The sequence below is a fragment of the Leiobunum rupestre genome, chromosome 9 (genome assembly GCF_980474605.1).
Source record: "Leiobunum rupestre chromosome 9, qqLeiRupe1.1.hap1, whole genome shotgun sequence".
Lineage (NCBI taxonomy): Eukaryota > Metazoa > Arthropoda > Arachnida > Opiliones > Sclerosomatidae > Leiobunum > Leiobunum rupestre.
This window is the reverse complement of record NC_143392.1, coordinates 3,495,777-3,523,061: the sequence shown is the minus strand read 5'-3', so window position 1 is coordinate 3,523,061 and position 27,285 is coordinate 3,495,777. Positions and strand designations below refer to the sequence as shown.

The 27,285-nt window shown below is 36.7% G+C and overlaps 1 protein-coding gene across 1 annotated transcript in view; it reads right to left on the bottom strand.

Moving 5' to 3' along the window:
• Nucleotides 1–27,285, bottom strand: part of LOC149926310 (uncharacterized) — a 105,342-nt gene that overhangs the window by 37,038 nt on the left and 41,019 nt on the right. Inside the window, exons 5-6 of the mRNA XM_090157660.1 lie at nucleotides 8,999–9,164; nucleotides 300–497 (exon numbers count right to left, since the gene is read on the bottom strand). Coding sequence (XP_090013786.1) covers nucleotides 300–497; nucleotides 8,999–9,164 — 364 coding nt within the window. The remainder of the gene's footprint in view (nucleotides 1–299; nucleotides 498–8,998; nucleotides 9,165–27,285) is intronic.

Sequence of the window (27,285 nt, the reverse complement as noted above, 5' to 3'; positions counted from 1 at the left end):
TCTTGTACTCTGATTTACCAAAAAGCCAACAGGCACACGATTGAGGTACCGAAAATACTGGGCAATTTTCTTTAAGAATTTCAATTACATTTGTATATAATTTCTTTATAATATTTAGTCCAAATTCTACAATTTTATTAATTTTATAAAGTTTTAAAGTATATGAAGTGAAAGGTATTTGGGAAAATCCCTTATTAGTCGACACTGTCTGCCTGGTCGCGTTACGAGTATAAACATAAAATAGGGTAATTGCCGAGTCTGAAATGCGCAGAATGGCTGATCAAAAGAACGTTGTTTACCTGTTGATGGAGCTGACACTGGGTATGTTGTCTTGATCACAAATTCCGTCTGCTAAGAGTCGGTCCCGAATTTCCCAAGCGAACATGGTGGGATTTTGCTTCTTGTAATTGGCAATGGCGTCGACCACTTTGGGAGTCGCCACCTTGGGTTTGCTTCCGCCTATTACGCCTGGCTTGATAGAACCAGTCTCGTAGTACCTAAAAGAAGAGGCAAAGTTTACAATTAGTAAACAAGTACTTCCAAAGAGTAGGCAATTGGTATGGAAGTAAGTTTGGTTTTTAAAAAATAGGGTAATCATTTCTAGATTACGTTCCACCTAGTGGCAGAATGCAATTCGTTGATTCACCTCCGTTTAATCGAGCAAAATGTCATTATTTACTGGGAAGTCACAAGTCAACTTTCTATAAAAGCTAATACAAGGTTTAAGGTTTTCTATATCGAATTGAGTGTTCTATAAATATTTCTATAGTAAATTCTAGGTCTACTTTTTCAATTTCTACAGCAAAATTTCTATATTCGTTTTTAAGAAATTTAGGCGATTATTCTATAGAATTACACTTAAATTTATGTATAATATCTATAGAACATTTTTAGTAATTGAATTAAAAGCCCTTTCAATTACGTCTGTATTAAGTACTTTTTCTGAGATTTTCTAAAAGTGCAATCCCCACTTTCGGTTAATTTGATTTTCAGATTTTTCTATTTCTGAAATTGCTATATAGAAGTGTCTAGAAATTTGGGCCATTATTATATGGAATTCCAATAACATTTCCGTGGACTTTCTAAGTAATATTTTGGTAAGCGAGAAGTGGGAATGTATGCAATTGTCGAGGCGATTTAATACGCCTGAGAAGAATGCTGGTTCCCAAGAGTTGAAGAATCTAGCCCAACCCGCTGGCGGTATCGCTTTAATCTAAAATTCGATCCTTAAAACGGGAAAAGACGCGCGTAGAATGCGAGACGAACATTCGCGAAAAAGCTAGGTCATCACTTCATTCGATCTCTGTGTCCGAATAATGTCTGATATATCTTCATTCTTGTTTGTCTTATTTCCGTATCCGGCGGTCCATCTTGGCCAAAATACCGGCGCTATCTCGCCTACGCCAGGAACGAAAGTCAATCTTCGATGGCAGTTAATAAGAAACTAAAGCGAAGTAGCTAGTCTCAACACTACTGAGTAGTCAGGAGAGGTTGACGTCTCTCCTGACTGTCCCTGAAAATAGATATTTTGAAGAGGGTTCGAGAAGGCGAGCTCATTACGGGCCAACCGGCCTCTTGTTTTTCGGCTTCGGCACAAAGGCATAGTTGGGAATTAAGCGTCTCCGCCGTGGGTAACCGGAGCCTGTTGTGTCGCGAGCCGCGGATCCCATGTGCCGCGAGGGAAAGAGGAATGGTCAAGACCTCGACGCCGCATTAAGAGGTCACTGGGAAAGTACCCCCGGATCGGATCCTCCCGCAAGAATGCCGCCATTTTATCTCTCCCTGCCGTCAAACTGCCTTCTAATTTCCCAGTTCCCGCTGCCGCCCTTGTTCTGACAAATGACTTCTTACATTCCCCGAGTTGTTCGCTTTCTTCAGATTCGCGATGACTCGCGACGAGTAGACGCGCTTCTTTGACTCGATGCCCAGTTCGAACCTGAACTGAGTTTTCTCCCACTGAATGTAGCCACACGACCGTCTATAAATTTGTACACTATTGGACTTCAAACTACGGCTGTTGTTCAATGTATAAACGGCTACCCGACGACGGAATTTGTACGTTGTCACGTGTTTAGACAATATAAATTTCGATTCGCAATTTTTGCGTGAGACCGAATACCCAACGATAAATACGGGTTAATTATCTGTACCGTTGTTGTACGAGGTTGGGGGTTTCAGAAAATAATATTAAAACACCGAAAATAATTCATTTTTACTCCTTATTGTACAAAATGCATTGGGCCGATACTATTGTCCAAACTCAAGTGTTCCGTCAGGTACACGGTTTTATCCAATAAGCATATTTTGCTATTTTTTCCAGTCATTGGGGAAGATGAGTAGAACTTCCCAAATTAACGGTTGGGAACGATTCACTCAAAGTAGTTTACGAAAGCCTTAAACGATAACATAAACTTGGCAGAATGAGGTCTTACTATTTTTCACTAAAGCAGGGTACACGACGATAAAATGTGGTATAGCCTTTGCGTCAGTTTTGTTTAATCACGTTTTTAATCGTCATGTACCCTGATGTATCAAGAAAGTTTGGACTAAGCCTTCACATGAACTATATTGGCTCCTAGCGAAGAACAAATGAAGGTCAAGAAGGTTCAAAAATTAAAAGCCAAATCGTTTAGTTAATAGTTATTGGAATACGTCTAAAGAGAGATTTAACTATAAAACAATTTTGGTAAAGCGGACAATTCAGCTTATTGGTTATACTACTGTCTAAAATATGATTTCTTTGTCGTGTGTCCTCCTTTATCGAACAAAATCTGGGTAAATGTGAAATGAAAGGTTCCATTCTGAACGAGGTTCAGACGACAGGAAAATCTGTGAATTTGTCGTTGTCGTTGATACATTTTCGCGGGTTGCCGAGACTGTCTGATGAATACTTCTACCGTGTCGTGTGACTAGGATAAATTTACAATATTAAAAATAGAGTGCGCGGTCGGGGCAAGTGGGAATGGGTCCCGTCTTTCGCTCAGGACGGTGTCTGGCGTGGAAGCCCCCGTTCGTGTCTGCGGGGGATTTCTCTCGGTGTGTTGTGTGTGTGCGCGCGTGTGTTTGCACGCACGTTGGCCGCCGCTTTCAATCTCGCCTTCCATCAACTGGCAGCCAGCAGAACGAAACGAGACACGACAGCGCCGCCTCGTCTTGCTGCAGAGAGGACCACGCGCTTCGAGCCGCACTCGCTGGCGAGGTTAGCGGAGCACATGGCCTTTTTGCGCTGGGAAGTTCTTTATTTAAAACGAGAGCGCTGCCAAACACGCGGTGCGGGGAATGTCCGTCAATAGTAATTTTCGTCATCCAACCACGCCGCTATTATATAGACTCTAGTTACGTCATTTTTCGCCCCTGTTTCGCTTTAGCAACCTGACGTGGCTGACCCCTGCCGCTTCACCCTACCAAGATGGCCTTCATTTACGAAGGTAACCACGGTTTACGTACGTCATTGATGGTAGGTACCCGATAGTCTGTGGAAATCTCCGAATTGGATGTCATCCGCGAAATTAATCTTCGATTAAGAGCGTGGACGCCGGAGGAAGGCACACGTCAAATTGTGGGAAATAATGATTCTTTTTGTGGCCGACCTTTGATGGTTTGGTCGCTCTTAATGGAAGCGAGACATCACGCGATAGATCGTTTAAGCGCTCGTCCCTCCCAAGTACTTCCGGTTCTCTTTAACTCCGATACCACGAAAAACGGTGATTTTCCCGTGTCAACGTGTTATCATTGGTATCAATATTTTTCGTTATTAAATAAGCCATACTATTATTTCGATACCAAAATTAAAATTAATTTTTACAATGTTAGAATGCCTTTGGTTAAATTTTAATTAATATCGATTGCATTTTTTTTTATTTATAAGATTAGCCCTTGGACATCGGACACGATAGATGTTGCTATTATAATTATTATTATTTGGACAAAACGATTTTATATATTTCTAATTTCTAATTTCAGATCCAATCTAAATATCGGAAATATTGGGTTTAACAAATTGTTGGGAATTAACGATATCCTGATATCTGCTTGTAATAAAACTTGTTCCAATGTTGTGAAAACGACAATGATGACGTAAAATACTGTAATAAATCTAAGTTCGATGCTTCTCTGTACGAATTACATTCTTATAAATAAAATTTCAAATTTTTATGTTCGATTATTGTTATAAGTAATTCAATTAAACCAATTTTTTTAACGTCTGAAGTTTTGAACCTCTGGCAGATATTCCTTAATATTAAACAAATTTCCATCCTACACGACGATGAAATCAGAGTTTGGCAGTAGTACATCATATTAGATAAATAGCCTTCGTGTCTTAATTTGCTCCGTCGTGTACCCTGCTTTACCAACGTTTTTTCTTTTGCGTTTAAATTTTCGTAGCTTGATAAAAGTATCAATCGCTTTATCAAACATCTCAGCTTATTTATTAAATAAATATATATATAAATAAACATGCAGTTTAAGTTTTTAATTGTAATAGTTATTTACTTATAAGCCACGGTAACTAAAAGTGAAGCGAATGAATGTGGAAAAGTCGCGCGGTCTTTTTCCACATTGCGAGCAGTGAGTGATGAGTATTTTCCGGGCAGCATTCGAAAGACTGAATAATCGGACATAAATGTCTGCTTCGGTGGGGAAGGATGAGGCGAATATTTGCCCGGTCACTGCATTTGTACGCGGCTGCCAAATTAGGGGAAGCCGCCCGCGCGATTTTATTGTCGTTGGTGCCCGAGACTTTGAAAGCGTCGCCAGGGAGCGCAATGCGTCCGGGGGAAGTTAAGTTCTTTTTAAAAAGGACGTATTGGACCGTACACCAATTCCGCCTATACATACTAAACCGAATCATCTTCGCCAAAATGAACATGTCATTCAATCTAACGGTTTTGGCCGCTCTAGTTGGGTCGCGCTATTGTCAAATTTGAACTTATTTCAGAAGGCTTGAAGCGGTTGATTTACGGGCTTCGTGCTTAGTTTAAACTTTGGCTAGCAGTGTTGCTGGTTACGGGCTAAGGTCTCAATTAAATATGTCGTCTGCTCGTTCAAAGTTGTTTATAAGGCAGTTAAAAATAAGACGACTATGCTCTACGTTAATAAGCCTTAGGTATAAATATACGAGAGATTCTACTTACAATAAATGCCGATCATGGTTGACAAAATCTCCTAATTACAATAACACTATCGCTAGATTCGTTGCAGAACCCCAATTTAGCAGACGACAATTTCCAGAATACAGAGAACCTTAGGTAATTAATAGTTCAGTATTGAATCTGTAGGGAAGTAGCCACGTTTTCGGGTGTCACGAGCTAGTCGCTATAACAAGGTGGGATTGACTAATTTAAGTCTAAAAACTTAAAATCGTTATCTGCTATTTTCCCAAGGTTTAGTTTTAATATATTACAACAAATGACACTATATTTCCTACGCTTTTAATAATGTACATTTTGAATGTGATTCTGTTACAAAAGCTTTCATATGCAATATATTTAAACAAAATTCTACGTTGTTAGCCTTCCATAGAGTCTGACCCTTTTTTTTAAAGAACTTCATGGTGTCAGTCAAAGTCCTCACTATCCCCTTAAGACTTCGTTAGAGAAGTTAAACGTTTGACTTTTGGTTTTAAAATGAACTCATGGTGTTAGTGAAAGTCCTTAGACACCAAGCGCGCATCGTAACGTACGGAAAAGTCTAGTTATCGTCAAGATAACTCAATAGTGTTTATCGAAGTACTCTGAAGTTCCCGTTGAAACGTGCGTGAATATTTGCTTAACTCCTCAACCATTCAATTACTCCAATTTATGCTTAAGTACGAGACTCGCTTCCAGTCGTCTATACTAATGGGAAATATCAAAGCTCCTCTTTAATAATACATTTTGCTCAGATCTTAATGCACCAAGAAATCACGCAGCGAATTACATTGCCATTTGCTATAAATACTATTCGATGACTTTTTTGCGAGATGATTGCATTGACTGCCTAAAAAAGAACGCGTCTTTTAACTCCTTAATCCGTCGCTTAGTGGCGCTGCTGTGGCGGGAGCTATAATTCATCACGATTTAATGTATACAACAGAGTCGGGGAGAGATAGACTTGGCTATACAGAGTGTATGAATGCGTGTATGACCCGCGAAGGGCAAGGGCACCTCGGTTCCAATACAGCCACCAAGTCCTAATTTGAATTTCAAATTACTCCCTGAGAGTAGAGGTCACAGCGTATGAAATAAGCCGGGGTGCCTAATTCTCAACGTCACCGTTCCAGCGCCCTCTGTGATGGTTGATATAGCGTGGAAATTATATCGTCCCCTCTTTCGGCCGTAATCGGAAAGCAATTTTTTACGCCTTACTTAATTTCAAAAGGTCCTTCCCGAAAAAAGTTTTTGTTTCGATTTACCATCGCCGGGGGAAGTTCCCGCGTTTATTTAAATATCCAATCTGTCTTTCGTACGAAAGCAACTGGCCTCCGCGGATTTAACGAGTTGTAATTATTGCGTAACTTCTACTGTCTTTATACTGCTCAAAAATACCGAAAAATGTTAAAGCATTTTTTTCCTTGAACTTCAACGCGTACAGACGCTCCCGGCGTTTTTTTCGCGTTTCTGGCGGCTTCATTATGGCGTAGAACAAAGAAGACTTTGTTGCCATTTTTTTGTTTGCCTCCCAAAAAAAAACCTTTCAATGTGTAAGGGTATTTTCGAGATACCCACGGGAACCCGCGCCTCTACTCCGAAAGGGAAAATATTTGTTTAACCAATATTTTTTAGGGGCTGTTTTCGTTAGTTTTCAATTAAATAATACAAATAATTGAACACGGTTTTTGCGTTTAATTTTGTCCATTATTACCCAAACTTTACTTCCATAATATCACTTCCTAAAATTTTCTATCAAAATATTATTATTCCAACTTAACTAACAAAATATTACTACCCCAACTTAACTAACAAAATATCACTACCCCAACTTAACTTTAGTAACAAAACTAGCTAAAATATTCTATCAAAATATTATTATTCCAAATTAACTACCAAAATATTACTACCCCAATTTAACTACAGTAACATAACTAGCTAAAATTTTCTATCAAAATATTATTATTCCAACTTAACTACCAAAAGATTACTACTCCAACTTAACTACCAAAGTATTACTACCACAACTTAACTACCAAAATATTACTACCCCAACTTAACATAACTAGCTGAAATTTTCTTTAAAAATAATACAAACAACTCTATAAAATAATACTATTCCAACTGTTCTAACTAAATAATACTACAAAACTATTACTCCCCAAATATTACTACAAAAAACATTACTACCAAAATATTAACACAAAAAACCTTACTACCCCAATTTTACTAACTTAACATTACTACCAAAACAGTACTACCAATATATTACTACAAAAAACATACTATCCCGACTATACAAATTTAACATTACTACCCAAAACTGTACTATCAAAATATTAATACCAAACTTTAATACCTCAAATGTTACTAACAAAAATGATACACCAAACATTACTTCTGTAACGCCCCGATTAATAACCGAACCGATCTAACTTAAATACAATTGTATTAATTCCGAAGTAGAAATTATGTAGTTAAATTTCATATACGTAAAATAAATTACCCACAATCTATTTGAAAGAAGTCCATCAAAATTCACTGGCGTGATTTCGAGCTCGTGCGTGGCTTAGAAATAAAGATGGATGTTCTACGAATGTCATAGGGTATATTTAACATTGGAGGAAGTAGGAAAAGTTTTGCTAAAGCTAGTGGCGAGGTCCGCGCTACCCCCTGTCGGTGGTTTCAGTGGTATTACGCGGCGAATGACGGCTAAGTAGGGACCACCTCGTTGATTTAATCCTTGACTGATTTGACATGATAATTCCTTTACTCGGACGCCTCGTCGGATCATCGTTTTGACTGACTGGATCGCTTTAAATGGATTTGGTCTAACTGCGAATGACCATTCAAGGTATTACTGTGTTTCCCTGAATTAGTTTATTATTATTGATATCTTCCAGGCTCTCTAACACGATATCCTACCTGTAAGCCACGCCCTCCCTAAATTGTCAATTTAATAAGGCCATCTAGTATCGTTTTCTTTTTTATTTCAATTCGAAAGTTCGAAGTACAAGTTAAAATTAAAGCTGAATTTAACATATAGTATTTATGACTTTAGGAGTCGCTTGATGACTTAGGCCTAAGGTCGTGCCTTGGGTATTAGCCTAGCTGATTATTAGTAAGTAAATTATATTATTATATCAAGAGAAATAGTTTAAAAACATTCCCCAACAGATGGCGTTACAGATTCAATTTTAATTGCTATAAAAACGTTGAATTTCATTATAAATAGCAAGTGGGTAGAGTTCCAAATATTGTCTAAAGGGAATAAATACCAATACTGTATCCTCTTTAAATTAAGACTGTTAAATTTGACTGAAAACGAGTTGACTTTTACGTAATCATTTAAATTTGGGTTTCGTTTTGACCTTCAGTTTTCTATCATTCATTTAACCTATTTTTATCGTGAATCCATTGATGTGTAGAATAATTGCATCACATTTCGCGAAATTTATGTACACATATTTCACGTGTGATGATGATTAATATTTTTATTTTTGCCATGCGGTCCTAAACTATCATCATAAGTCACATAATAACAATAAGTATGACAATTATCAAAATATTTATCCGGCCTTATTTTCAGAGTTATTTCGCAATTAAGGGTTTGTTGCTGATAGTCCCATAGTGTATAAATATGCGCAAGTCAAAATATAATACTGCCAAAGACGATAATATACTACTCAATTCGATAGTGCCGGAAAAAAAAGGTTCGATAAGAAAATTAGCATTAAAACCATAAAAACGTGTCATACTTATGGTTATTATTTTACTTGTGCGAGCATGTAACTATGGGTATCAGGATGACAAACATTTGGCCATTTGAATCGGTCATAAGGTAACATAAGGTAAGGCTGGTGTCTTACCTGCCGAGTATTTTGGAGACGCATCCGTGTGAGACTCTGAGCTGTCGACTGATGTCGCAGGGTCGGACACCCTGGTGAGCCAGGTCGACGATCCGAGACCGGACCACGTCCGGCAAGGGCCTGCCGTTGACGAAAACGCCGCCTAGTTGGTTGACCCCGCCATGACCTGCCAAGAACAAAAACAATATTTACAATTCATTCTCTTTAAAGTAGTAGCAGTTTTAATAGTAGTATTTCGAAATTTGCTTAATTTAGCCTGAATTATCGTGAAACGCTACTCATATGGAACTTTTCTATAGAAATTTTATAGAATTGTTATCTTAATTCTATAGAAAAATTACAAAACAATTTAGAGGTTCTATAGAAAGTTAGATTTTTAAACACTATAAATAATCATTTCAACTAACTTACACTTCTCTGTGAATTATGGCCAACACTAACTAAACATTTCTAAAGAAATTCTAATCGTGATTCTATAGAACATTAAAAAATTCCTAGAGGATCTGTAGAAAGTTATATACATTTTCAAACAGTATAAATAATTATTATAACTAATTTACGCAGTATTGCTATTTATCGCCAACACTAACTTAACATTTCTATAGGAACTCTATAGAATTTTAATCGGAACGTTTTAGAAAAATTACCCAAAATTCCTTTATTTAAGATCTATAGAAAGTAAGATCAAATTTCCGTTACTTTACACATAGCTATCAGCAATCATTTTAAATAATTTACACTTTTGTAATTATAAATTTTTAGTGAAATTAAATCAGTAATTTTAAAATTTTAAAACTAATTTACAAACTTATGGTGAAAATTGATCTTTAATTTTACAGTTTTTGACCTTAAAATATTATGTAAATTAGCGAAACAAATAATAATCGTACACGCATTCAGAATTGACGCGAAAAAACGATTTGGTCAATCGGAAAGCGTTCTACCGCGAGCGTATTGTACGATCCATACAGAAAAGCCAGCTAGCGGGAAAGAAGGGAGGGCATAATTTTTTCGAGTCTTCTTTGAAGAGGAACGGGGAACAAGGTGCAACTGGGAATTGGGGCTTTAATTGATTCTGGGTGTTTGGCCTTTGATAGAGAGGGAGGCTGTGCGCTTTGGGGAGCACGGAGCAAAGCTCTGCGGACCGAGATCGCCGCCCACGGAAGAAAGACATCGAATATATCGTCTCCGGGTCCGTTTGAGATCTCAAATCCAGCTCGCTTTTTCCACTTTCATCCGTTCATTTTTTCCTATGACCATTGCGCAAAAGTTATCTTCCCAAATTCCGATAAGTCTTTCTTACTGCTAACGTGCCCTTTGCAAAGAAAGAATTGCTTGTTTCCATCCAAGAATATATATATATATATATATATATATATATATATATATAGATTTTTAAGCGTCCTATTTTTTTTTACGTATAAAATTGTACCGGCAATATTTTGAACAGTGATATAAAATGCGTGATTTGACCAGCTATGGGGGGAAACTATGCTTACAATATTTATATAATTAACACTAGTTGCATTAGTTAATTAGTGTATTCTATATTATTTCTATAAATTTTAGGAAAATTTTAATTTAACCTTATTCCACTATGAAATTGAAAATGATCAAATGTTCAAACTTCAAGAACGTTTTATTTAATGATTTATTTTATTATATGATTTAATATTGTTTGTTTCTCTTTTTCAAATATTTCCTTTTTTCCCAAATATTTTCTTTATTTCGAAGATATTTCCTTTATTTCGAAGATATTTCCTTTATTTCGAAGATATTTCCTTTATTTCGAAGATATTTCCTTTATTTCCCAAATATTTCCTTTATTTCCAAATATTTACTTTACTTTCCAAATATTTTCTTTATTTCCTTTATTTCCAAATATTTCCTTTATTTCCAAATATTTACTTTACTTTCCAAATATTTTCTTTATTTCCTTTATTTCCAAATATTTACTTTATTTCCAAATATTTACTTTACTTTCCAAATATTTTCTTTATTTCCCCCGAATATTTGCTTTATTTCCAATATTTGTTTTATTTCCCAAATATTTCCTCAATTTCCAAATATTTCCTTTATTTCCAAATATTTACTTTACTTTCCAAATATTTTCTTTATTTCCTTTATTTCCAAATATTTACTTTATTTCCAAATATTTACTTTACTTTCCAAATATTTCCTTTATTTCCCCCGAATATTTGCTTTATTTCCAATATTTGTTTTATTTCCCAAATATTTCCTCAATTTCCAAATATTTCCTTTATTTACAAATATTTCCTTTACTTCCCAAATATTTCCTTTACTTCCCAAATATTTCCTTTACTTCCCAAATATTTCCTTAATTTCCCAAATATTTCCTTAATTTCCCAAATATTTCATTTATTTCCCAAATATTTCCTTAATTTCCCAAATATTTCATTTAATTCATCTGATTTCCAAAGATTCTCCGGATTTATCATATTTCCTTTATATCTTTTCGATTATCTAGTTTTCTAGAAATGTGTATTTGGATTTCCCACTACTGGTACACGGAATTTCTTAAGTGATTGGCCCATCACTTCCAAGACACCAGAAGAAAACACCCCTGAATTGGTGACATAGCAAATATCAATATTAGAGATTTGCGCTTTCAATGGGCGAATACCTATCGGGGGTATCCCTGACCCCCTCCCACCAGCTCTACGGCCCTTGTGTTTCGCTTTATGAATCACGCGGAATATCGGTCACGGTGCACGCTACCTGATTTTCTCCCCACCTGCGCCAACACCGTTACCACGCGTGCTTAACTTTCATCTGTTTGCCTTTTTGCACGGATCTCGTCTCGTGCGCGCTTTTTTAGCACACTCGCCATTTACACTAATGCCGCGGGCGCCCTCTGCGAAGGGGAAGAGGCACTAACAAGGCGTAACGTGTCCGAGGTGGGTGTGTGTGATATCTCATCATCCGCGTTAAAAGACCATTAAATGATGAGCCGGCTCTATAATGACGACAAAGTCACGCCAGTGTCTCAATTTCATGTTTCCACGGGTAATGGGATTATCCTATTAAATAGTTAGTTATACATTTAAATTTACGATGATTTTAAAATCTGTTTTACGTTTTCAAGTTTTGGGATTTTGTTCATTTACTTTACAATTTACAACACGTTTTTATTACAGAAGTTTGTAGAAAGTAAAAAATATCTATTATCATTTATTTAGAAAACGTTTCAAACTGTGTTACGATTATAAATTTTTCTATAGAAAATGATCAAGAGTTACCATTGTAATAATTCTATGGAAAATGTTTAAGACAAAGTTCCGATTATAAATATTTATATGAAATATGTTTAAAACTAAATTATTATTATAAATATTTTTATGGAAAATGTTTTAAACTGAGTTACGATTATAAATATTTCTATGGAAAATATTTTAAACAGAGTAACGATTAAAAATATTTCTATGGAAAATGTTTAAAACTCAAGTACCATTGTTAATATTTTTATGGAAGATGCTTTAAACTGAGTTACCATTACAAATATTTCTATTCAAATTGTTCAACACAGAGTTACGTATAATTGATTAATTTACGTGATACACTAGACTCTATAAATTATATTATATCATAAGTAAACATAAAACCTTCTATCTAACACTTCGGTTATGCTTATATCTCCTTTTCTTCAAAGTGACACCAAAATCATCGAAATCGCTTACGTTAACTTGTTTCGAATTTGAGTCCAAGGCTTAGTGGAATTTGAAGCGCTTTTAAAATGAACACTACTAATGAAAATTAATGACGAACTATTGTGATTTAAACGCGTTTGGTGTGGGTTTAATCAACCGCAATCAACATTTTCTGCGTACTATCGGATTGGCTAAATGATAATTTGTCAGTGGCGAAGAAAGTTACTAGTAAGAAACCTATGCATTAACGAGTCTACAAGTATCATTATTATGGTTATTATAAATATCAGAATTATGGTTATTATAAATATCAGAATTATGGTTATTATAAATATCAGAATTATGGTTATTACAAGTATTATACTTATGGTTATTAAAGTATTATACTTATGGTTATTAAAGTATTATACTTATGGTTATTACAGTATTATACTTATGGTTATTAAAAGTATTATACTTATGGTTATTACAGTATCATACTTATGGTTATTAAAATTATTATACTTATGGTTATTAAAAGTATTATACTTATGGTTATTACAGTATCATACTTATGGTTATTACAAGTATCAGAGTTATGGTTTTTACAAGTATTGTACTTATGGATATTACAAGTATCATACTTACGGTTATTACAAGTATCACAGTTATGGTTATTACAAGTATCATACTTATGGTTATTACGTTACTTTTGCTCCTACTATATAAATAAAACATTTCGTCCATGAAAGATTGAGACATACCATTCTCGATAACATAATTTTGGCGTGATTATTTATGACTCAAATTCGGCCGCACTGTGATAATTTGTCGGAAAAGCATTGCGGGTGTACCTATTAAAATGCCTCTTCCCCGCGGTGCACCTATGGGTCGTTTAATAAGCACATCCGCCGCTGGTTCACGGCGCCAATGGGCGGATGTGTTCTAATCGTGACTTTCGTTAGGCGAGCCATTACAGGGGTCAAAGGAGAGCTTGTCCGCCATGTTTCCGCCTACTAATTCGCGCCTCGCTCGCCAGAGGGCGCGCACGAACGCGCCGGCTCCCTAATTGAGGAATTTTGGAACCATTGTTTTAAGCGAAAATCGTTAACTTCATCCAATCGATACGAGCTGCCTGGATATCATTGAGGATAAAGCTCTGATACTTAATGCTTTATTCGCGTAACGAAAATATTAATATCTCGTGATCATTTTATCATTCTATGATATCTAGGTTTTATATATCTGTAAATATATCTATGGAGAGTACCTCAAAATATTTATGTATATAGTATTCTGATTACAGTTCTAAGGAAATTCTAGGAATTCTTATAAAAGTCTCGGTTTTTGAAATTATTTGTATAGAATTTCGATTACTTATCTGTGGAAAGTACCTCAAAATATCTATGTATATACTGTTCTAAGGAAATTCTAGGAATTCTCATACAATTCAAGGTTTTGGAAATTATTTCTATAGAATTTCGATTACCCATCTGTGGAAAGTACCTCAAAATATCTATGTATATACTGTTTTAAGGAAATTCTAGGAATTCTTATAGAAGTCTAGGTTGTTGAAATTACTTCTACAGAATTTCGATTACCTAACTGTAAATATATGTATGGATAGTACCTCAAAATTCAAGATTTCTTTCCAATGTGGGAAAATTTATTAAAATTTATATAGAAAATATATAGAAATACCATTACAGTTCTATAGAATTTATGTAAAAGGTTATGGAAGTTTAGGTTTTATATATTCTATTAAAAGTGCTCTACAAATATTTCTGTAGAAAATACCTCAAACTTTCTAGGTTTTCTTCCATTGGCAAAAGAAATTTTATTGAAAATTCGTAGAATTACAATTACGGTTCTGTAGAAATTCTGTGGTAGCTTAAAGAAGTCTAGGTTTTATAGATTTAATAGATTTAATAGATTACCCACTATAAAGGTTTTTACGGAAATACCTCTAAATTAAAGGTTTATTATCAATGGTTAAAGAAAATGGGACTCAAATTTCCATAAAAATAGAATTATCATTACAGTTATATACATTTTCTAAGAAACTTTTTTTAATTCTAGGTTTTATTTTTATATAGAGAGTGACCTTTTAATATTTCTATAGGTACATTTCTCAAATGTCTAGGAAAAGTATATAGAATTCTGATTCTATTCAAACTTGATAGTTTTATTTCGGTTTTATAGAAACTGTCTCGTTAACATAATGTGATAAACAAACCGTATCAAAACCTTGATTTGTAATTACACCAAGTGGCCAAAATCAAACGTTATCGAGAGTAAATTTTATTTCTAAACATCGTTGAACAATAGATAAATAATTGAATAAATATAAATTTAAAAAAGGCAAATTTGCAATGAAATATCAACCTTTCACTTATTTTTTAATTCTGTTTGGGTTTCAAATAATCGAAATTGATAAACGTACTCCACGTGTAAAATATAAATACATAATATTATTAAATATTAATTATTTTTAAGTTTGAGTAGCTTAAAATATATACCTAAATAAAGAATATAAAATGAAAAGAATAAAATAAAATAAATTAGTTTCTAATGAGGGATATGAATTAGATACCCAGTTTGGAGATCCGATATCGGACATCCAGAAGATAATTATAGCAGGCCAATGGAAAATAGTCCATCGAAAATTGACCATCGAATATACTTAGTGGAAAGCGCGACAAGATAAGAAAGGCTTACTTATAACTGACCAGATCTAGAATTAGCCAAGGGGATAAAGTACTTGTATTTTCGGAAGGCCGCGACTCGAGCCGTGTCGTTCCGGTCGGCGGCGACGCGAAAGTGTCCGCGGATCTCGGGTGATCTCGACCGAAGAAGCGCGTGAAATAGTGAACTCGACGACGGTCAGTTCGCGCGGACGAAGGGGAGGGGACGAGTCCGCGGACCGAGTTAACCCACTTAACCCGGCTCGCCCGTTACTTTCGAACAGACAAAGATGTCCGGGCTTACGTGACCAAAATCCGTGAAGATATTTACCCTAATTTTTCCGTAATATTTCATTCGACTTAGTCTTAACGAGTGTTAAACCACGAATTAAACGAATACATAGTTCAACAACGGATGTAATTGTAACGGCGTTTGGGAAAGTTACCCGTAGGCGCGTTCGCGTAGGTGGCTTAAACTCTTTCGTTTAGATAATCGGAACACGTAAAGGGATAAACGTGAGTTTGTCTAATTGATTTCCCGCGGTTGGAATGCTTTTTATAAAGGATATAGTCGTCAAACGGGAGTAGCGGTGGCGTGGGAGGTGATGCAAAACCATCGGGGGTGGCGCGGGGTGGGAGGTAATTGGCGACACGCTTAGCGGGATATGTAGGATTACAGAGAGAGAGAGAATGGTATAGTCCGGTGGATAATCTTACATGAGTAGTATTCCATCATGCTAGCGTTGTATCGGTAGGCCGTCGTGAGATCCATGACTGGTGACCTCTCACCCGCACCCAGACAGTTGCAGATGTAAGGAAGGACCGAAACCGGCCCCGCCTGGGCTATAACTCGTTCGTGGTTCGAGGGGTAGGCGAGCCGGCCGTGCTGGAGGAGAGCCGACGTGTCTGGGCCAGCCGTCGGGCTTCCGTCGGCCGCGACCCGAGCGCCGAGCCGCTCCGAGCCGATCCACTCGCGTCCTCGCGGTCGGCTGTCTTCGGGACCACTTAGTCGGCACACTTTGCCGCGACCTTCTTCTCCGACTAAACCCCGAAATCCTTTCTCACCAATCTTTCCTTTTCTCCATCAGCACCGATTCCTCGAGAATCAAGATGGGAGAACTAAATTTAAATATACTCTCCACTTTCTCTTTGAAATTGTCGTTTCTTGGCTCAAATAGTTTCGACGGCGGATAAGACGCGAAAGACCGATATTTGTCGTTTTTAATTTGCTCGGTGTTATTTTGGAAGCGCCGCTTGGATTTAAGACGGGTGACAGTCGCGGCGGAGTTTGCCAGTGTTTGTTTAACAATATCTAAAACGGTAGCGCACATACGCGGACACGCGGATCGAGAAAGGGAGAGAGATAGGGAGAGAGAGAGCTTGTTGACTGGCGCTAGTTAGGCGTTTATAATTGGAGCTAACTAATCGTATCGGCGTTGGCGAAGCGCGAAGTAGCGAACTGATCTATACGAGCGTAGCTGGCCTGCACAAATCGCGCTTGGGGCCCGAGCGCCATAGAGAAGAGAATGTTACGAGAGTGAGGAGCGCGGCGCCATAGGTGAAGCGGCAATTTCAGGGGAAGTGCCGTCGCGTCGGGGGGGGGGGGGGGGTAGGAGCCAAGCGCGGGGGGGGGGGGCGTTAGAAGAAGCCGAGGAACGGGGGAAGGGGCGACTGCGATTTTTCGGAAGAAGGAAGCGAGAAAAAGGGACCCCGCGACGTTAAGTCATCTGGACGTTGAAAAAGTAGGAACCGCCATCTTCCAATTGCGCCGAGCGGGGTCACGTGACGCGTGACGCGCCCTTTCCATCCCCCTTCCCGTTCTCGCTCTTCCCCCCCCCCTTTTGAGAAGCTTCTCCCGCTCCCTTCGCATCTTCTCCCTCGCATCCTTTCGCTATAGCGTGTCTGTGATAGCATTTCCGCGTGTCCTGACTCCGACATCCACACAGGGTGAGGGCGTCACCCCAGCCTCTGTGACAAGGCGCTACTGGATGATTGGTTCCTCCGAATCCCTGGTTCCTCCTCCTCGGGCTTTTTCTGTCCCTCCGCATCCCACTCTCCCTCTCTCTGGCTCTCTTCGCGGCTTGATCGTTCTCTTTTGACGAGAGAGTAAGCAAATTTTCACACTGCATTCTCTCTCTCCCAATTTCCATCCCATTCGGTACCCCTCTCTTCTTCGCGTTACGTTTGCTGTAGAAAATAGTCTACGTACAATATCCGTCGCTTTCTACACTCTCTCTGTAATTATTATAATATCTTTGATACTCAAACAAGATCTTAGAAAAAAAACACGGGAAGTTCTGGAACAATTTGGGAGCGAAAGATACCAATATTTATTTGGAGATTGTATATTATGATATACTTAGCTGCGACTTTAAGAACCAAAATTATATTTCTGGTACACTTTTGGAGCAAAAAATTCCTTTAATTATAGACGGGAAGTTCTGGTACACTTTAATTATTTACATATTTTATATTACAATTTCATTTGATGCTTGCGATAGTGGAATAAAGGGAAAATTCTGGTACAATTTAGCGCATAACATACCAATAATTATTTACAGATTTTATATGATAATTCATTTGATGCAATACTCAGTTGCGATCTTAGAACAAAGGGAAAATTCTGGTACAATTTGAGGCAAAACATACCAATCTATTTTTACGGATTTTATATTATAATTAATTTGATGCTATATACTCAGTTGCAATCTTAGATTAGAATCTTAGATAGCCATATTTATATAAGGAATTTCTTAATTTATATTTATCAGTGTACCAACAATTGTTTTTTTTAATTCTGGTAAATATATCAATTGATCTAAGGTTGCAACTGAGTGCCCAGTATATATTTGAAATATTGGAAGCATTCGTAGTAAAATTGTAGTTAAAGCCCTGAAATATCGTTACAGGAATGATTATATTACGTTAATTTCGTTGGATACAAATTATCATGAAACTAATTAAAATAATTTGACATAACTCATTAACAAAACTAAGTACAATAAAACATTTTAATCGCGATAACATTCGTCATGAACTAATTAAGTTGATTTGAAATTGATCATCAAACATGTCCATCTCAGCGTTGCCGTTACTCGTTTTATGGCGGGGCTTAATCTCAACCGGTTCGTTGTCCCGATCCCGAAGCTTCTGGTGTCTGCTTAGTAGTCTCCTCGCGGACTTTGGTCGATTGAATTGTTAACTTTTAATCCTTGTCTGGGCGTCCGCTCGAAACCGCCACGTCCGCCGTCCACGCCTCTCTCAAAACTAATCGCCCGTTGCAATTCCTCGACGTCTACACGTACCTACAACTTCTACCGCGCTTACGAGGCATTGAGCAGATATTCTATTTACGATTATGGAGTTGTAACGAACCATTTTCCGCTATTAATGGGAATTTCATAATTAAGATCTGTACAAATAAGTCCTCTTTTTTGCGTTCGGTGTTGGAAACTTTGTTATTAGAAGTTTTTGGGAGAAAACCCTGAAACGGGTATTAAGTAATATTAATATCATTAAAATGTATTAAACGATATTCAACTTTTACCTAATGACAGAGTTTCTTTTTTTAATTTTCGGTAATATGAAATTGGCAGTTTTGCCCCTACACGTTAAACTCGACCGTCGCGCTTACGGGAATTAGGTTGGAACACTTCTACAGGCGTTTAGGACTATTTTTTTCTCTAATTCGAATTTTCTTTTTGAATTTCAACAATTGCATTGTATTTTTATTATCTTTAAAGTCATAATTTTGCTCCCTTGCTGAAATCGGGAGGTTTTGATGGATAATATTCAATCGAGGTTGCCGCAACACGAATGTTGGCATAGAACCATTTTGTGCTCACTGCTTGACCTTCAAATTTTTAATAGCTTGAAATTCAATATTCAATATTAGCTAAAATGCATTTTTTTTTATTTTTACCGCCATAAAAAATTATTCGTAATAGGCCTTTCTATAAAATAACATTGACCTTCTTTTTTTGACTTCGCTGTTGCGTCAAGGGTGACGTATCGATGACGTTTTACTATAAAAATCCCTGGATATAAGGGTAAATTCAACGAAAAAAAAAATTCAAGTAAAATCTGAACTGAACTTCTTCGTATTTCGTGACGAATAAGCTGCATAAAAACAAGTTCAGCAAGCGTAGCTTATTTAATGGAAAGGTCTATTGTCTCTACAACAGTTAAATCCTAAATTTAGTACACTATTTTGCCTGTGTGACGAAATAGTGTGTATCTGGGGAAAGATAATATTATTTTCACATTGATTCTGTTTGGAACATATTCCAAAAAGTTGATTACGAAATGATATTCAAGAATATGGAAAATCAATTCGCTTTTTTTTAAAAACTTTGGATTAGATCCACCCACCGAAAAACAAAATACAATTTATCAAATAATCGCGTCACGGAAAAGAGTTACGTCAAAAAATAGAGTATCCTGATAGATGGAGCTTTCTAGTTAACGACGAAATACCGGGAGGATTGACAGAATCTTCTCGTCCTCTATCATATCGTGAAACGAGAAATATGTCCATGGCTGATTTTTTGCCGATCTCCGGCTGAACAGATCACGAGAAGGGCGGATTGCATTGAAGGACTTTTTCTTTAGGCGTAGCAGAGACGGTTTCGAGTCCTTCCGCGAGGCGAACGCCGGATACGCTCGGACGGCGCGCGACGCTCGACACATTTTACGGTCCAACGATGCGGCACGGCCACGATGAGAAATCGGAGACGCCGCCCCCGACGCCACCCCCATCTAGCGGCTTCTGTCTATATTATTTTCTATATCCATCGCCTTCCTGCCCATATACCACCATATCCCTTTCGGAAACTTCCTATTAGATAGTGCACTAAATTGCCTTTTTTCGTGAACGGGGGGGAGCGTGAAATAGGTGTATAATTGTGGCCCGGGGGGGGGGGGTGGAATGCAATTTGTAGTCGAAGATATCGTCCTTCGATATGGCGGGGAAAAACGATTTCTGGGTAATTTTCGATTTAGATTTTTATTCCATTTTTCAGTTCGATTATGGCTACAAATAATATCACTATCGATTTTGAACTTTTGTCAGGAAAGTTTTTAAAGTTTGTTCTTGTATCAGCTAAATCGTGGTTTAATTTTAATCGGATTCTAATTAAAATTTTTCCATTACCTTGAACCACCGGTGGGGGGTCTAGGCTCGGGTCTTTGGTCCCAGGATATAGAGAATGGGGGTTAAGGGGGGTAAACTCAACATGGACGCGCCCAGCAAAATTCCAAAAAAAAGAGTATATCATGACGTAAATACTTATATTATATTGATTACTGTAAGGTGGACGTATTTAATCTAATGTAAAATTAATTTTATATAAAAAAATGCTCCAAAATCAATATCATAAGCATTTCTACATAATTGTGACAGTTCGAAATATTTACTTAAGCAGGAATCCATAGTTCTACTTGGAATATGCTTATCTCGCGCGGCAGATTTTCTTCGCGATATGACTGAAGGTTTTTTTGACGTCACTATGTTAACTGAACAAACAACAACGTGGAAGGGGATTATTTCTCTGGTAGGCGGGGCCAAAGCCGTCAGAGTGATCTTACCATACGCGATACGCCAGGATAAGCATTCCTAGTAGAGGTATGGATTCCTCATAGTGATAATGTGTTTCTAAGTCGCGTATTTGTATTGCTATGGGCGCTAATCATTTTCAATATGACATTAACTATATAAGTGATTATATCAACTAACTAACACTTATACAACATGTTTTAAACTTATGGTTTGTAAGTTACTAGAATATTTGTTCAAAATATCACTCCACACTTAACTATAAGTAACTATTTCGACTAGCTGACACACTTCCATAAAAACGTGTAGACGTTAACGGTTATAGTGAGTGTAGGGAGCTGTTGGCTCGCGTGGCATGAAAGGCTTGCCACCACCCTCCTACGCATTGTAATCCGGCCACCTGAATTAATGGCTTTAAATGTCGCTTATTGACTTTTGCATACGGTGGTGCCTTGGGTATTAGCCTAGCTGATTATTATAAAAAAAACCTATGGTCCATACGTTACATATGAAAATAGTTTTAATACTAATAACAATAATCAGCCAAGCTAATACCCAAGGCACCACCTTAAGCCCGAGTCATCTAGTGACTTTTAATAACATTAATTCAGGAGCCATTGAGAAAGTGTAACTTTATAAGTTCAATTTAATCTCGTGGCAAACGGTGTCATGGCGCCAACCGAGAATCAATTATTTTTGGGCGCTTTTCCAATATGCCTATTATCACCTCGAGTGGTTTCGGTGTCGGCCAAAATAGCGGCCAACAAGAGAAGTGGCACTCCGTGTCTAATTCCGCTTCTTAAGAAAAGCGCGTTTTCTCAAAAGAATCTCCATTCTAAGCGGGAGAAGCCGACCTGGACTTTTTTATTTTGTTAATATTTTTCAATCGACTCGCCAAGCTTTTCTCCGTACACAATGAAACCTTTTTCTTGACTTTCGGGAAGCGAACACGGCTCTCCGGGTTAGCTAGGTTCGCGGCAAACGCGTCTACGACACGGGGAGAGCTCTCCTTTGTGAGTTGTTGGGTCCGAAACCCGAATGAAATTGGCCCCCTCCCCCAAAATGGTCTCACCAAGAAATGACGCTGACAATGGTCCCAGGAGAGCCGCTTTGTGACGCGTTATAAATCAAACCACTTTTATATCGTACCTGGAATTCTCCCCAGAAATAGACCTTTGGAATATTTTAGGCTATACAAGCGACCCCTACCGACACTTCCAAGTACTTATATGTGGCTGGATTTTTCAAAACTATTGAAATTTTCGTAAATCAACTCGCTATTATATGCATGGGGTCTCTTTCAAGGGGGTCGTGCCTTAAGTTTTATTTGGGTGGATATTACTGTCGTAGGGGTTAAATAAACTATTTGATTATGTACTTTTCAAACTATAGCTGTAAATTAGATGGTTAAAGTGTGATTTTGTATAATTTTTAAGTTATTTCTTAATATAATTTAAATTTGGTATAAATAGTTTGTAGTTTATTGTAAAATATATAAAAATTGTAATAATGTTTTTTTTTATACAAAAGCGGTTTCAACACATTAGAAATTTTAAGAAATCGATTTAGATTACCAATTAGATGCTAAAGGTGTGTTTGAAATATATTGTTTTTGTACTATTTGTAACTTATTTCTTAATCTAATTTAAATTTGGTATAAATAAATAATTTTGTTGTAAAAAATAAAAAATTGTAATATTTTTTTTACAAAAGCGGATTCAACACATTGGAAATTTAAATCGATTTCTTAAAACTTGTAATAATTTTTAAAAATCTCTAAATTCACGTCAGATTTTCAACTTAAAAAATAATTTTACACTCATTGCTAAACTGTAAACTAATCGCATTTTTGGCACGATATTCAAACATGATTTTTAGGTGCTACTAACTTGTTTCAGTTACTTGAAAAGTGGTGGTGAATGAACAAAACAGCAAATGGAAAGAGTTACTTTCTTTGTCCAACACCCCCTTTTCCAACTAAACCTACCTACATGTATATAGAACTTAGATTCTTCCGGCAAACATTGTACAGCGGCCAGCCCCGAAGTAGCGCACAATCCAGGCTGGCAGTGGAAAACACGGATTAAGCGGCCGAAATAGACTCCCCGAATGTACAATATATTTAGTGCCATACAATTTCTCCCCGCGACCCCATAATACGTCCGCTCGACAGAAAAAAATCGCACAAAGAACTCGAACCGGATAAGCTTTTGAAAACTTATTATAGGAGTCACTCACTTCAGAATGCGCGCGCTCGGAATCAATGAGAAGAACAATTTTGTCCCCAAAACCAGTATATACTTGGACCGCTTTAAGGTCTATCGCTAACTCCGTAGTTGTCCTTTTTTGGTGGTTTTTAAAAGGGAAAAACAGCATTTTTCCACGAAGGTTTGATACGCAGTCAAATACGCTTCGAAATGGAGTCGCTCTATGAAAGGGCGTTGAAAAACAGACCGGAGTTGTTGAATTCGGAAGGGTCTCTTTGTGGGCCCAGTTCGATTGTGAGGTGGTTGCGTTTCATATTTGACGGATAAATACTTGAAATTTGTGTTCATTCGGAAGACTGGCTATAAAAATCTATTGATTACTAATATGTTTTGATTTTTATTTCTTCTTGATGTTGTGCGAAATAACTTAGAAAATGTTACCTACTATGCAAATATATTTTTGTCACTTTCAATGAAGCTTACATAGTAACCAAACATTATTATTATTATTATTATTATTATTATTATTATTATTATTATTATAAAAATTATAATATTTCTTTTAAAATAATTATAATTCTTTTAAAATAATTATATTTCTTTTAAAATAATTATATTTCTTTTAAAATAATTATATTTCTTTTAAAATAATAATATTTCTTTTAAAATAATAATATTTCTTTTAAAATAATAATATTTCTTTTAAAATAATTATATTTCTTTTAAAATAATTATATTTCTTTTAAAATAATTATATTTCTTTTAAAATATTTATATTTCTTTTAAAATAATAATATTTCTTTTAAAATAATTATATTTCTTTTAAAATAATTATATTTCTTTTAAAATAATTATATTTCTTTTAAAATAATAATATTTCTTTTAAAATAATAATATTTTTTTAAATAATTATATTTCTTTTAAAATAATTATATTTCTTTTAAAATAATAATATTTCTTTTAAAATAATAATATTTCTTTTAAAATATTTATATTTCTTTTAAAATAATTATATTTCTTTTAAAATAATTATATTTCTTTTAAAATAATTATATTTCTTTTAAAATAATTATATTTCGTTTAAAATAATTATATTTCTTTTAAAATAATTATATTTATCAAAATAAATGTTTGTATAAGTTCATTTAGTTTGTAATAGTGTCGCTGAATTATAGTTATCTTACTGAAGACATCGATTTCCATCGTAGGCATCGGAGATAAAAAGGATTCTTTCTTACTAAAAAATATCAGGAGAAGGCGAAAAAGCACAATATACGTCCAAGATCGTATTTATGATAGTGAGAACGTATCTACTGCCTAAGCTCCTCCTCCAAACGGAAAGCCAAGATTTTTTAAATTTATTTAATTTTTTCGTTTCCTTAGTAAAAAATCCGGAGAATGTACAAGATATTTCCAAGATCGTATTTATGATACTGAGAACATTTCAAACGCCAACTCGAAATTAAAAAAAAAAGGTTTTCGGATGTTTTTTAGATAAGAGTTAGGCTAAGCCCATCTAGCAGACGAAATTAACTTTCGATTTAAAATTCAGCGTGAAATTTCGAGCGCAATAAATTAAAAAAAACTCAGGCTCGTGCTTGGCTCGTGCGTTGTAAGTCACCAAGACAGAATTGGCCCTCTGTCTTGCAATGGCGTCACTGTATAGACTTAATTATGTTAAATCATTTATAAGTAGCAAAATTGTCGTTAGATTAAATATTTTTCTTGCCAAAAAAATCCAGAAAGTCCCCGATAGATGGCCTTACTGTTTCAATTTGTATTTTTCAATTAGGCTTAGGTACTACGTCTAGCTTCTCGTACGTTCTGGGTAAAGTAAATACGTTCTTGTTAATTTGAGAAAGAGAAGAGTTTCGTAAGTCAGCCTGTCTCCAACGCCAACCGGGGACATCACTCGGCGCGCGAATATCTCCGGCAGAGTTGGCGGTGGCTGGTACGTGATTACGAAAGAGCGGGTTAATTAAAAGCCGTTCCTTCCACCGCGCGCCGCCCTTAACACCGCTAATACCCGACGCGTCCGATCCTACGCCACTCCGTTAGGCTTAGCGGATGACGGTGCGTAGTTGCGAGGCTCGGCGGAGCCGTCGCGTGTATAATGAAGGGTCGGGGAAGAGTTCATCCCGACTTCTTATTAAGAAAGGCTCGGAATGCCGCTAATAAACCATCTAAGGGGAAATGTCGCCAACAAATTGAAAGGCTTACGCAACCTCGCTTCTAGCCACCCGTTCATCTTCAGTCTGCCATCCTGTCTTGTCCACGATCTAGCCACTAGTCTAGCCCGCGACAGTTTAGCTGGGACGCGCTGGCTGATACTAGCGCCGCGGAATAGCAAATTGAAGTTTATATAATCTACTTTCTACCACCACGTGGTCGAGATCGCGGTTGGCATTCGATAGAAGTTGTTCTTGGTTCTTGCTGGAACTTTATTTTGAAAGCAAAGCTGAAAGTCGTAACTTTCTGGCACGGGGTTGCCATAGTTTTTTCAGATTCAAATTCCCCGACTTTTCCCGACCTTTAGAGCCATTTTAAAATTCCCTGACTTTTCCCGACCTTTAGAGCCATTTTAAAATTCCCCGACTTTTCCCGACCTTTAGAGCCATTTTAAAATTCCCCGACTTTTCCCGACCTTTAGAGCCATTTTAAAATTCCCCGACTTTTCCCGACCTTTAGAGCCATTTTAAAATTCCCCGACTTTTCCCGACCTTTAGAGCCATTTTAAAATTCCCCGACTTTTCCCGACCTTTAGAGCCATTTTAAAATTCCCCGACTTTTCCCGACCTTTAGAGCCATTTTAAAATTCCCCGACTTTTCCCGACCTTTAGAGCCATTTTAAAATTCCCCGACTTTTCCCGACCTTTAGAGCCATTTTAAAATTCCCCGACTTTTCCCGACCTTTAGAGCCATTTTAAAATTCCCTGACTATTCCCGACCTTTAGAGCCATTTTAAAATTCCCCGACTTTTCCCGACCTTTAGAGCCATTTTAAAATTCCCCGACTTTTCCCGACCTTTAGAGCCATTTTATAATTCCCCAGTCTCGCATTCATTAATAATTAAATTAAATTAATTAAAATAAATTCACAAAACATTTAATTTTGGTTGAGAAAATATACCGCTTTTATGTCTAATTAATTTAAAACCACTGACTAATACTAATATTTATTGGTCAGTGGCAGTATTAAAGGCCTAGGTTTTTTCTGCCTGTCGCCCTTTAAATTAACTTAGTGGAGCACAAACCGCTGAACATGTTGACCTAATTTAAAGGGGACAGGCCGAAGAAAACCTAGGCCTTTAAGCAATAATTATTGGGTAAAGTTACTCAGGTCATACTTATTTTTTTTTAATATTATTTGTGATAATAGCTAAAAATTATTTTACCTTTCGTTCACCTATATGGACTAGTTCAGTGTGCATTCAAATTTCAAGTTAGTTATAGTAAAATAAAAGTAATAAGTAAGTCATACTTATTTTTCATAGCGTTACTTCTGATAGTAACTAATATATAATTTAGCTTAACTTTTGCCTATACGATTTTAGCTGTCATGCAAATTTAAATCTTCACGCAAAATTCGCCAAATTAGTAATAGTAATAACTAATAAGTAAGTAAGTAAGTAAGTAAGTAAGTCATACTTATTTTTAATAGCGTTACTTCTGACAGTAACTAAAATATAAATTATCTTTACTTTCGCCTATACGATTTTAGCTGGCACACAGATTTCAATCTTCACAACAAGTTCGCCAATTTAGTTTCGGACCACAAATGATTTTGTAAATGGGAAATGTGTCGCGCGGAGAAGCGACCTCTGTCGGTGGAGGGGCAAGGGAGAGCGCTGGGCTGACGTCATGCGGGGGGGGGTCCCTCGGGACAGGTGAGGAAAGGGGACCGACGAACACTCCGGACGCGGTGGCGCGTAACTAATACAAGAAGCCCGTCTCCCGCGCTCGTTGCTTCAGCGCTGTTCGGAGCTCCCGCGAAAGCATTCCAGTTTGCTTGTTTATTTGGCTGGAGATTACAAGCGCCGCGTGTTCCAAGGAGAGACTTACTTGGAGAAAAAACGAAAGGGATTTTGCAAATGCGGCCTTATCATTTGTTTATTTTCGCTCGTTTTTGCCGTCTTCTACGAGTTGGTCCTTAAATTACCTTGTCAAGTAGAGCCTTATCCCCGAGACGTCACATT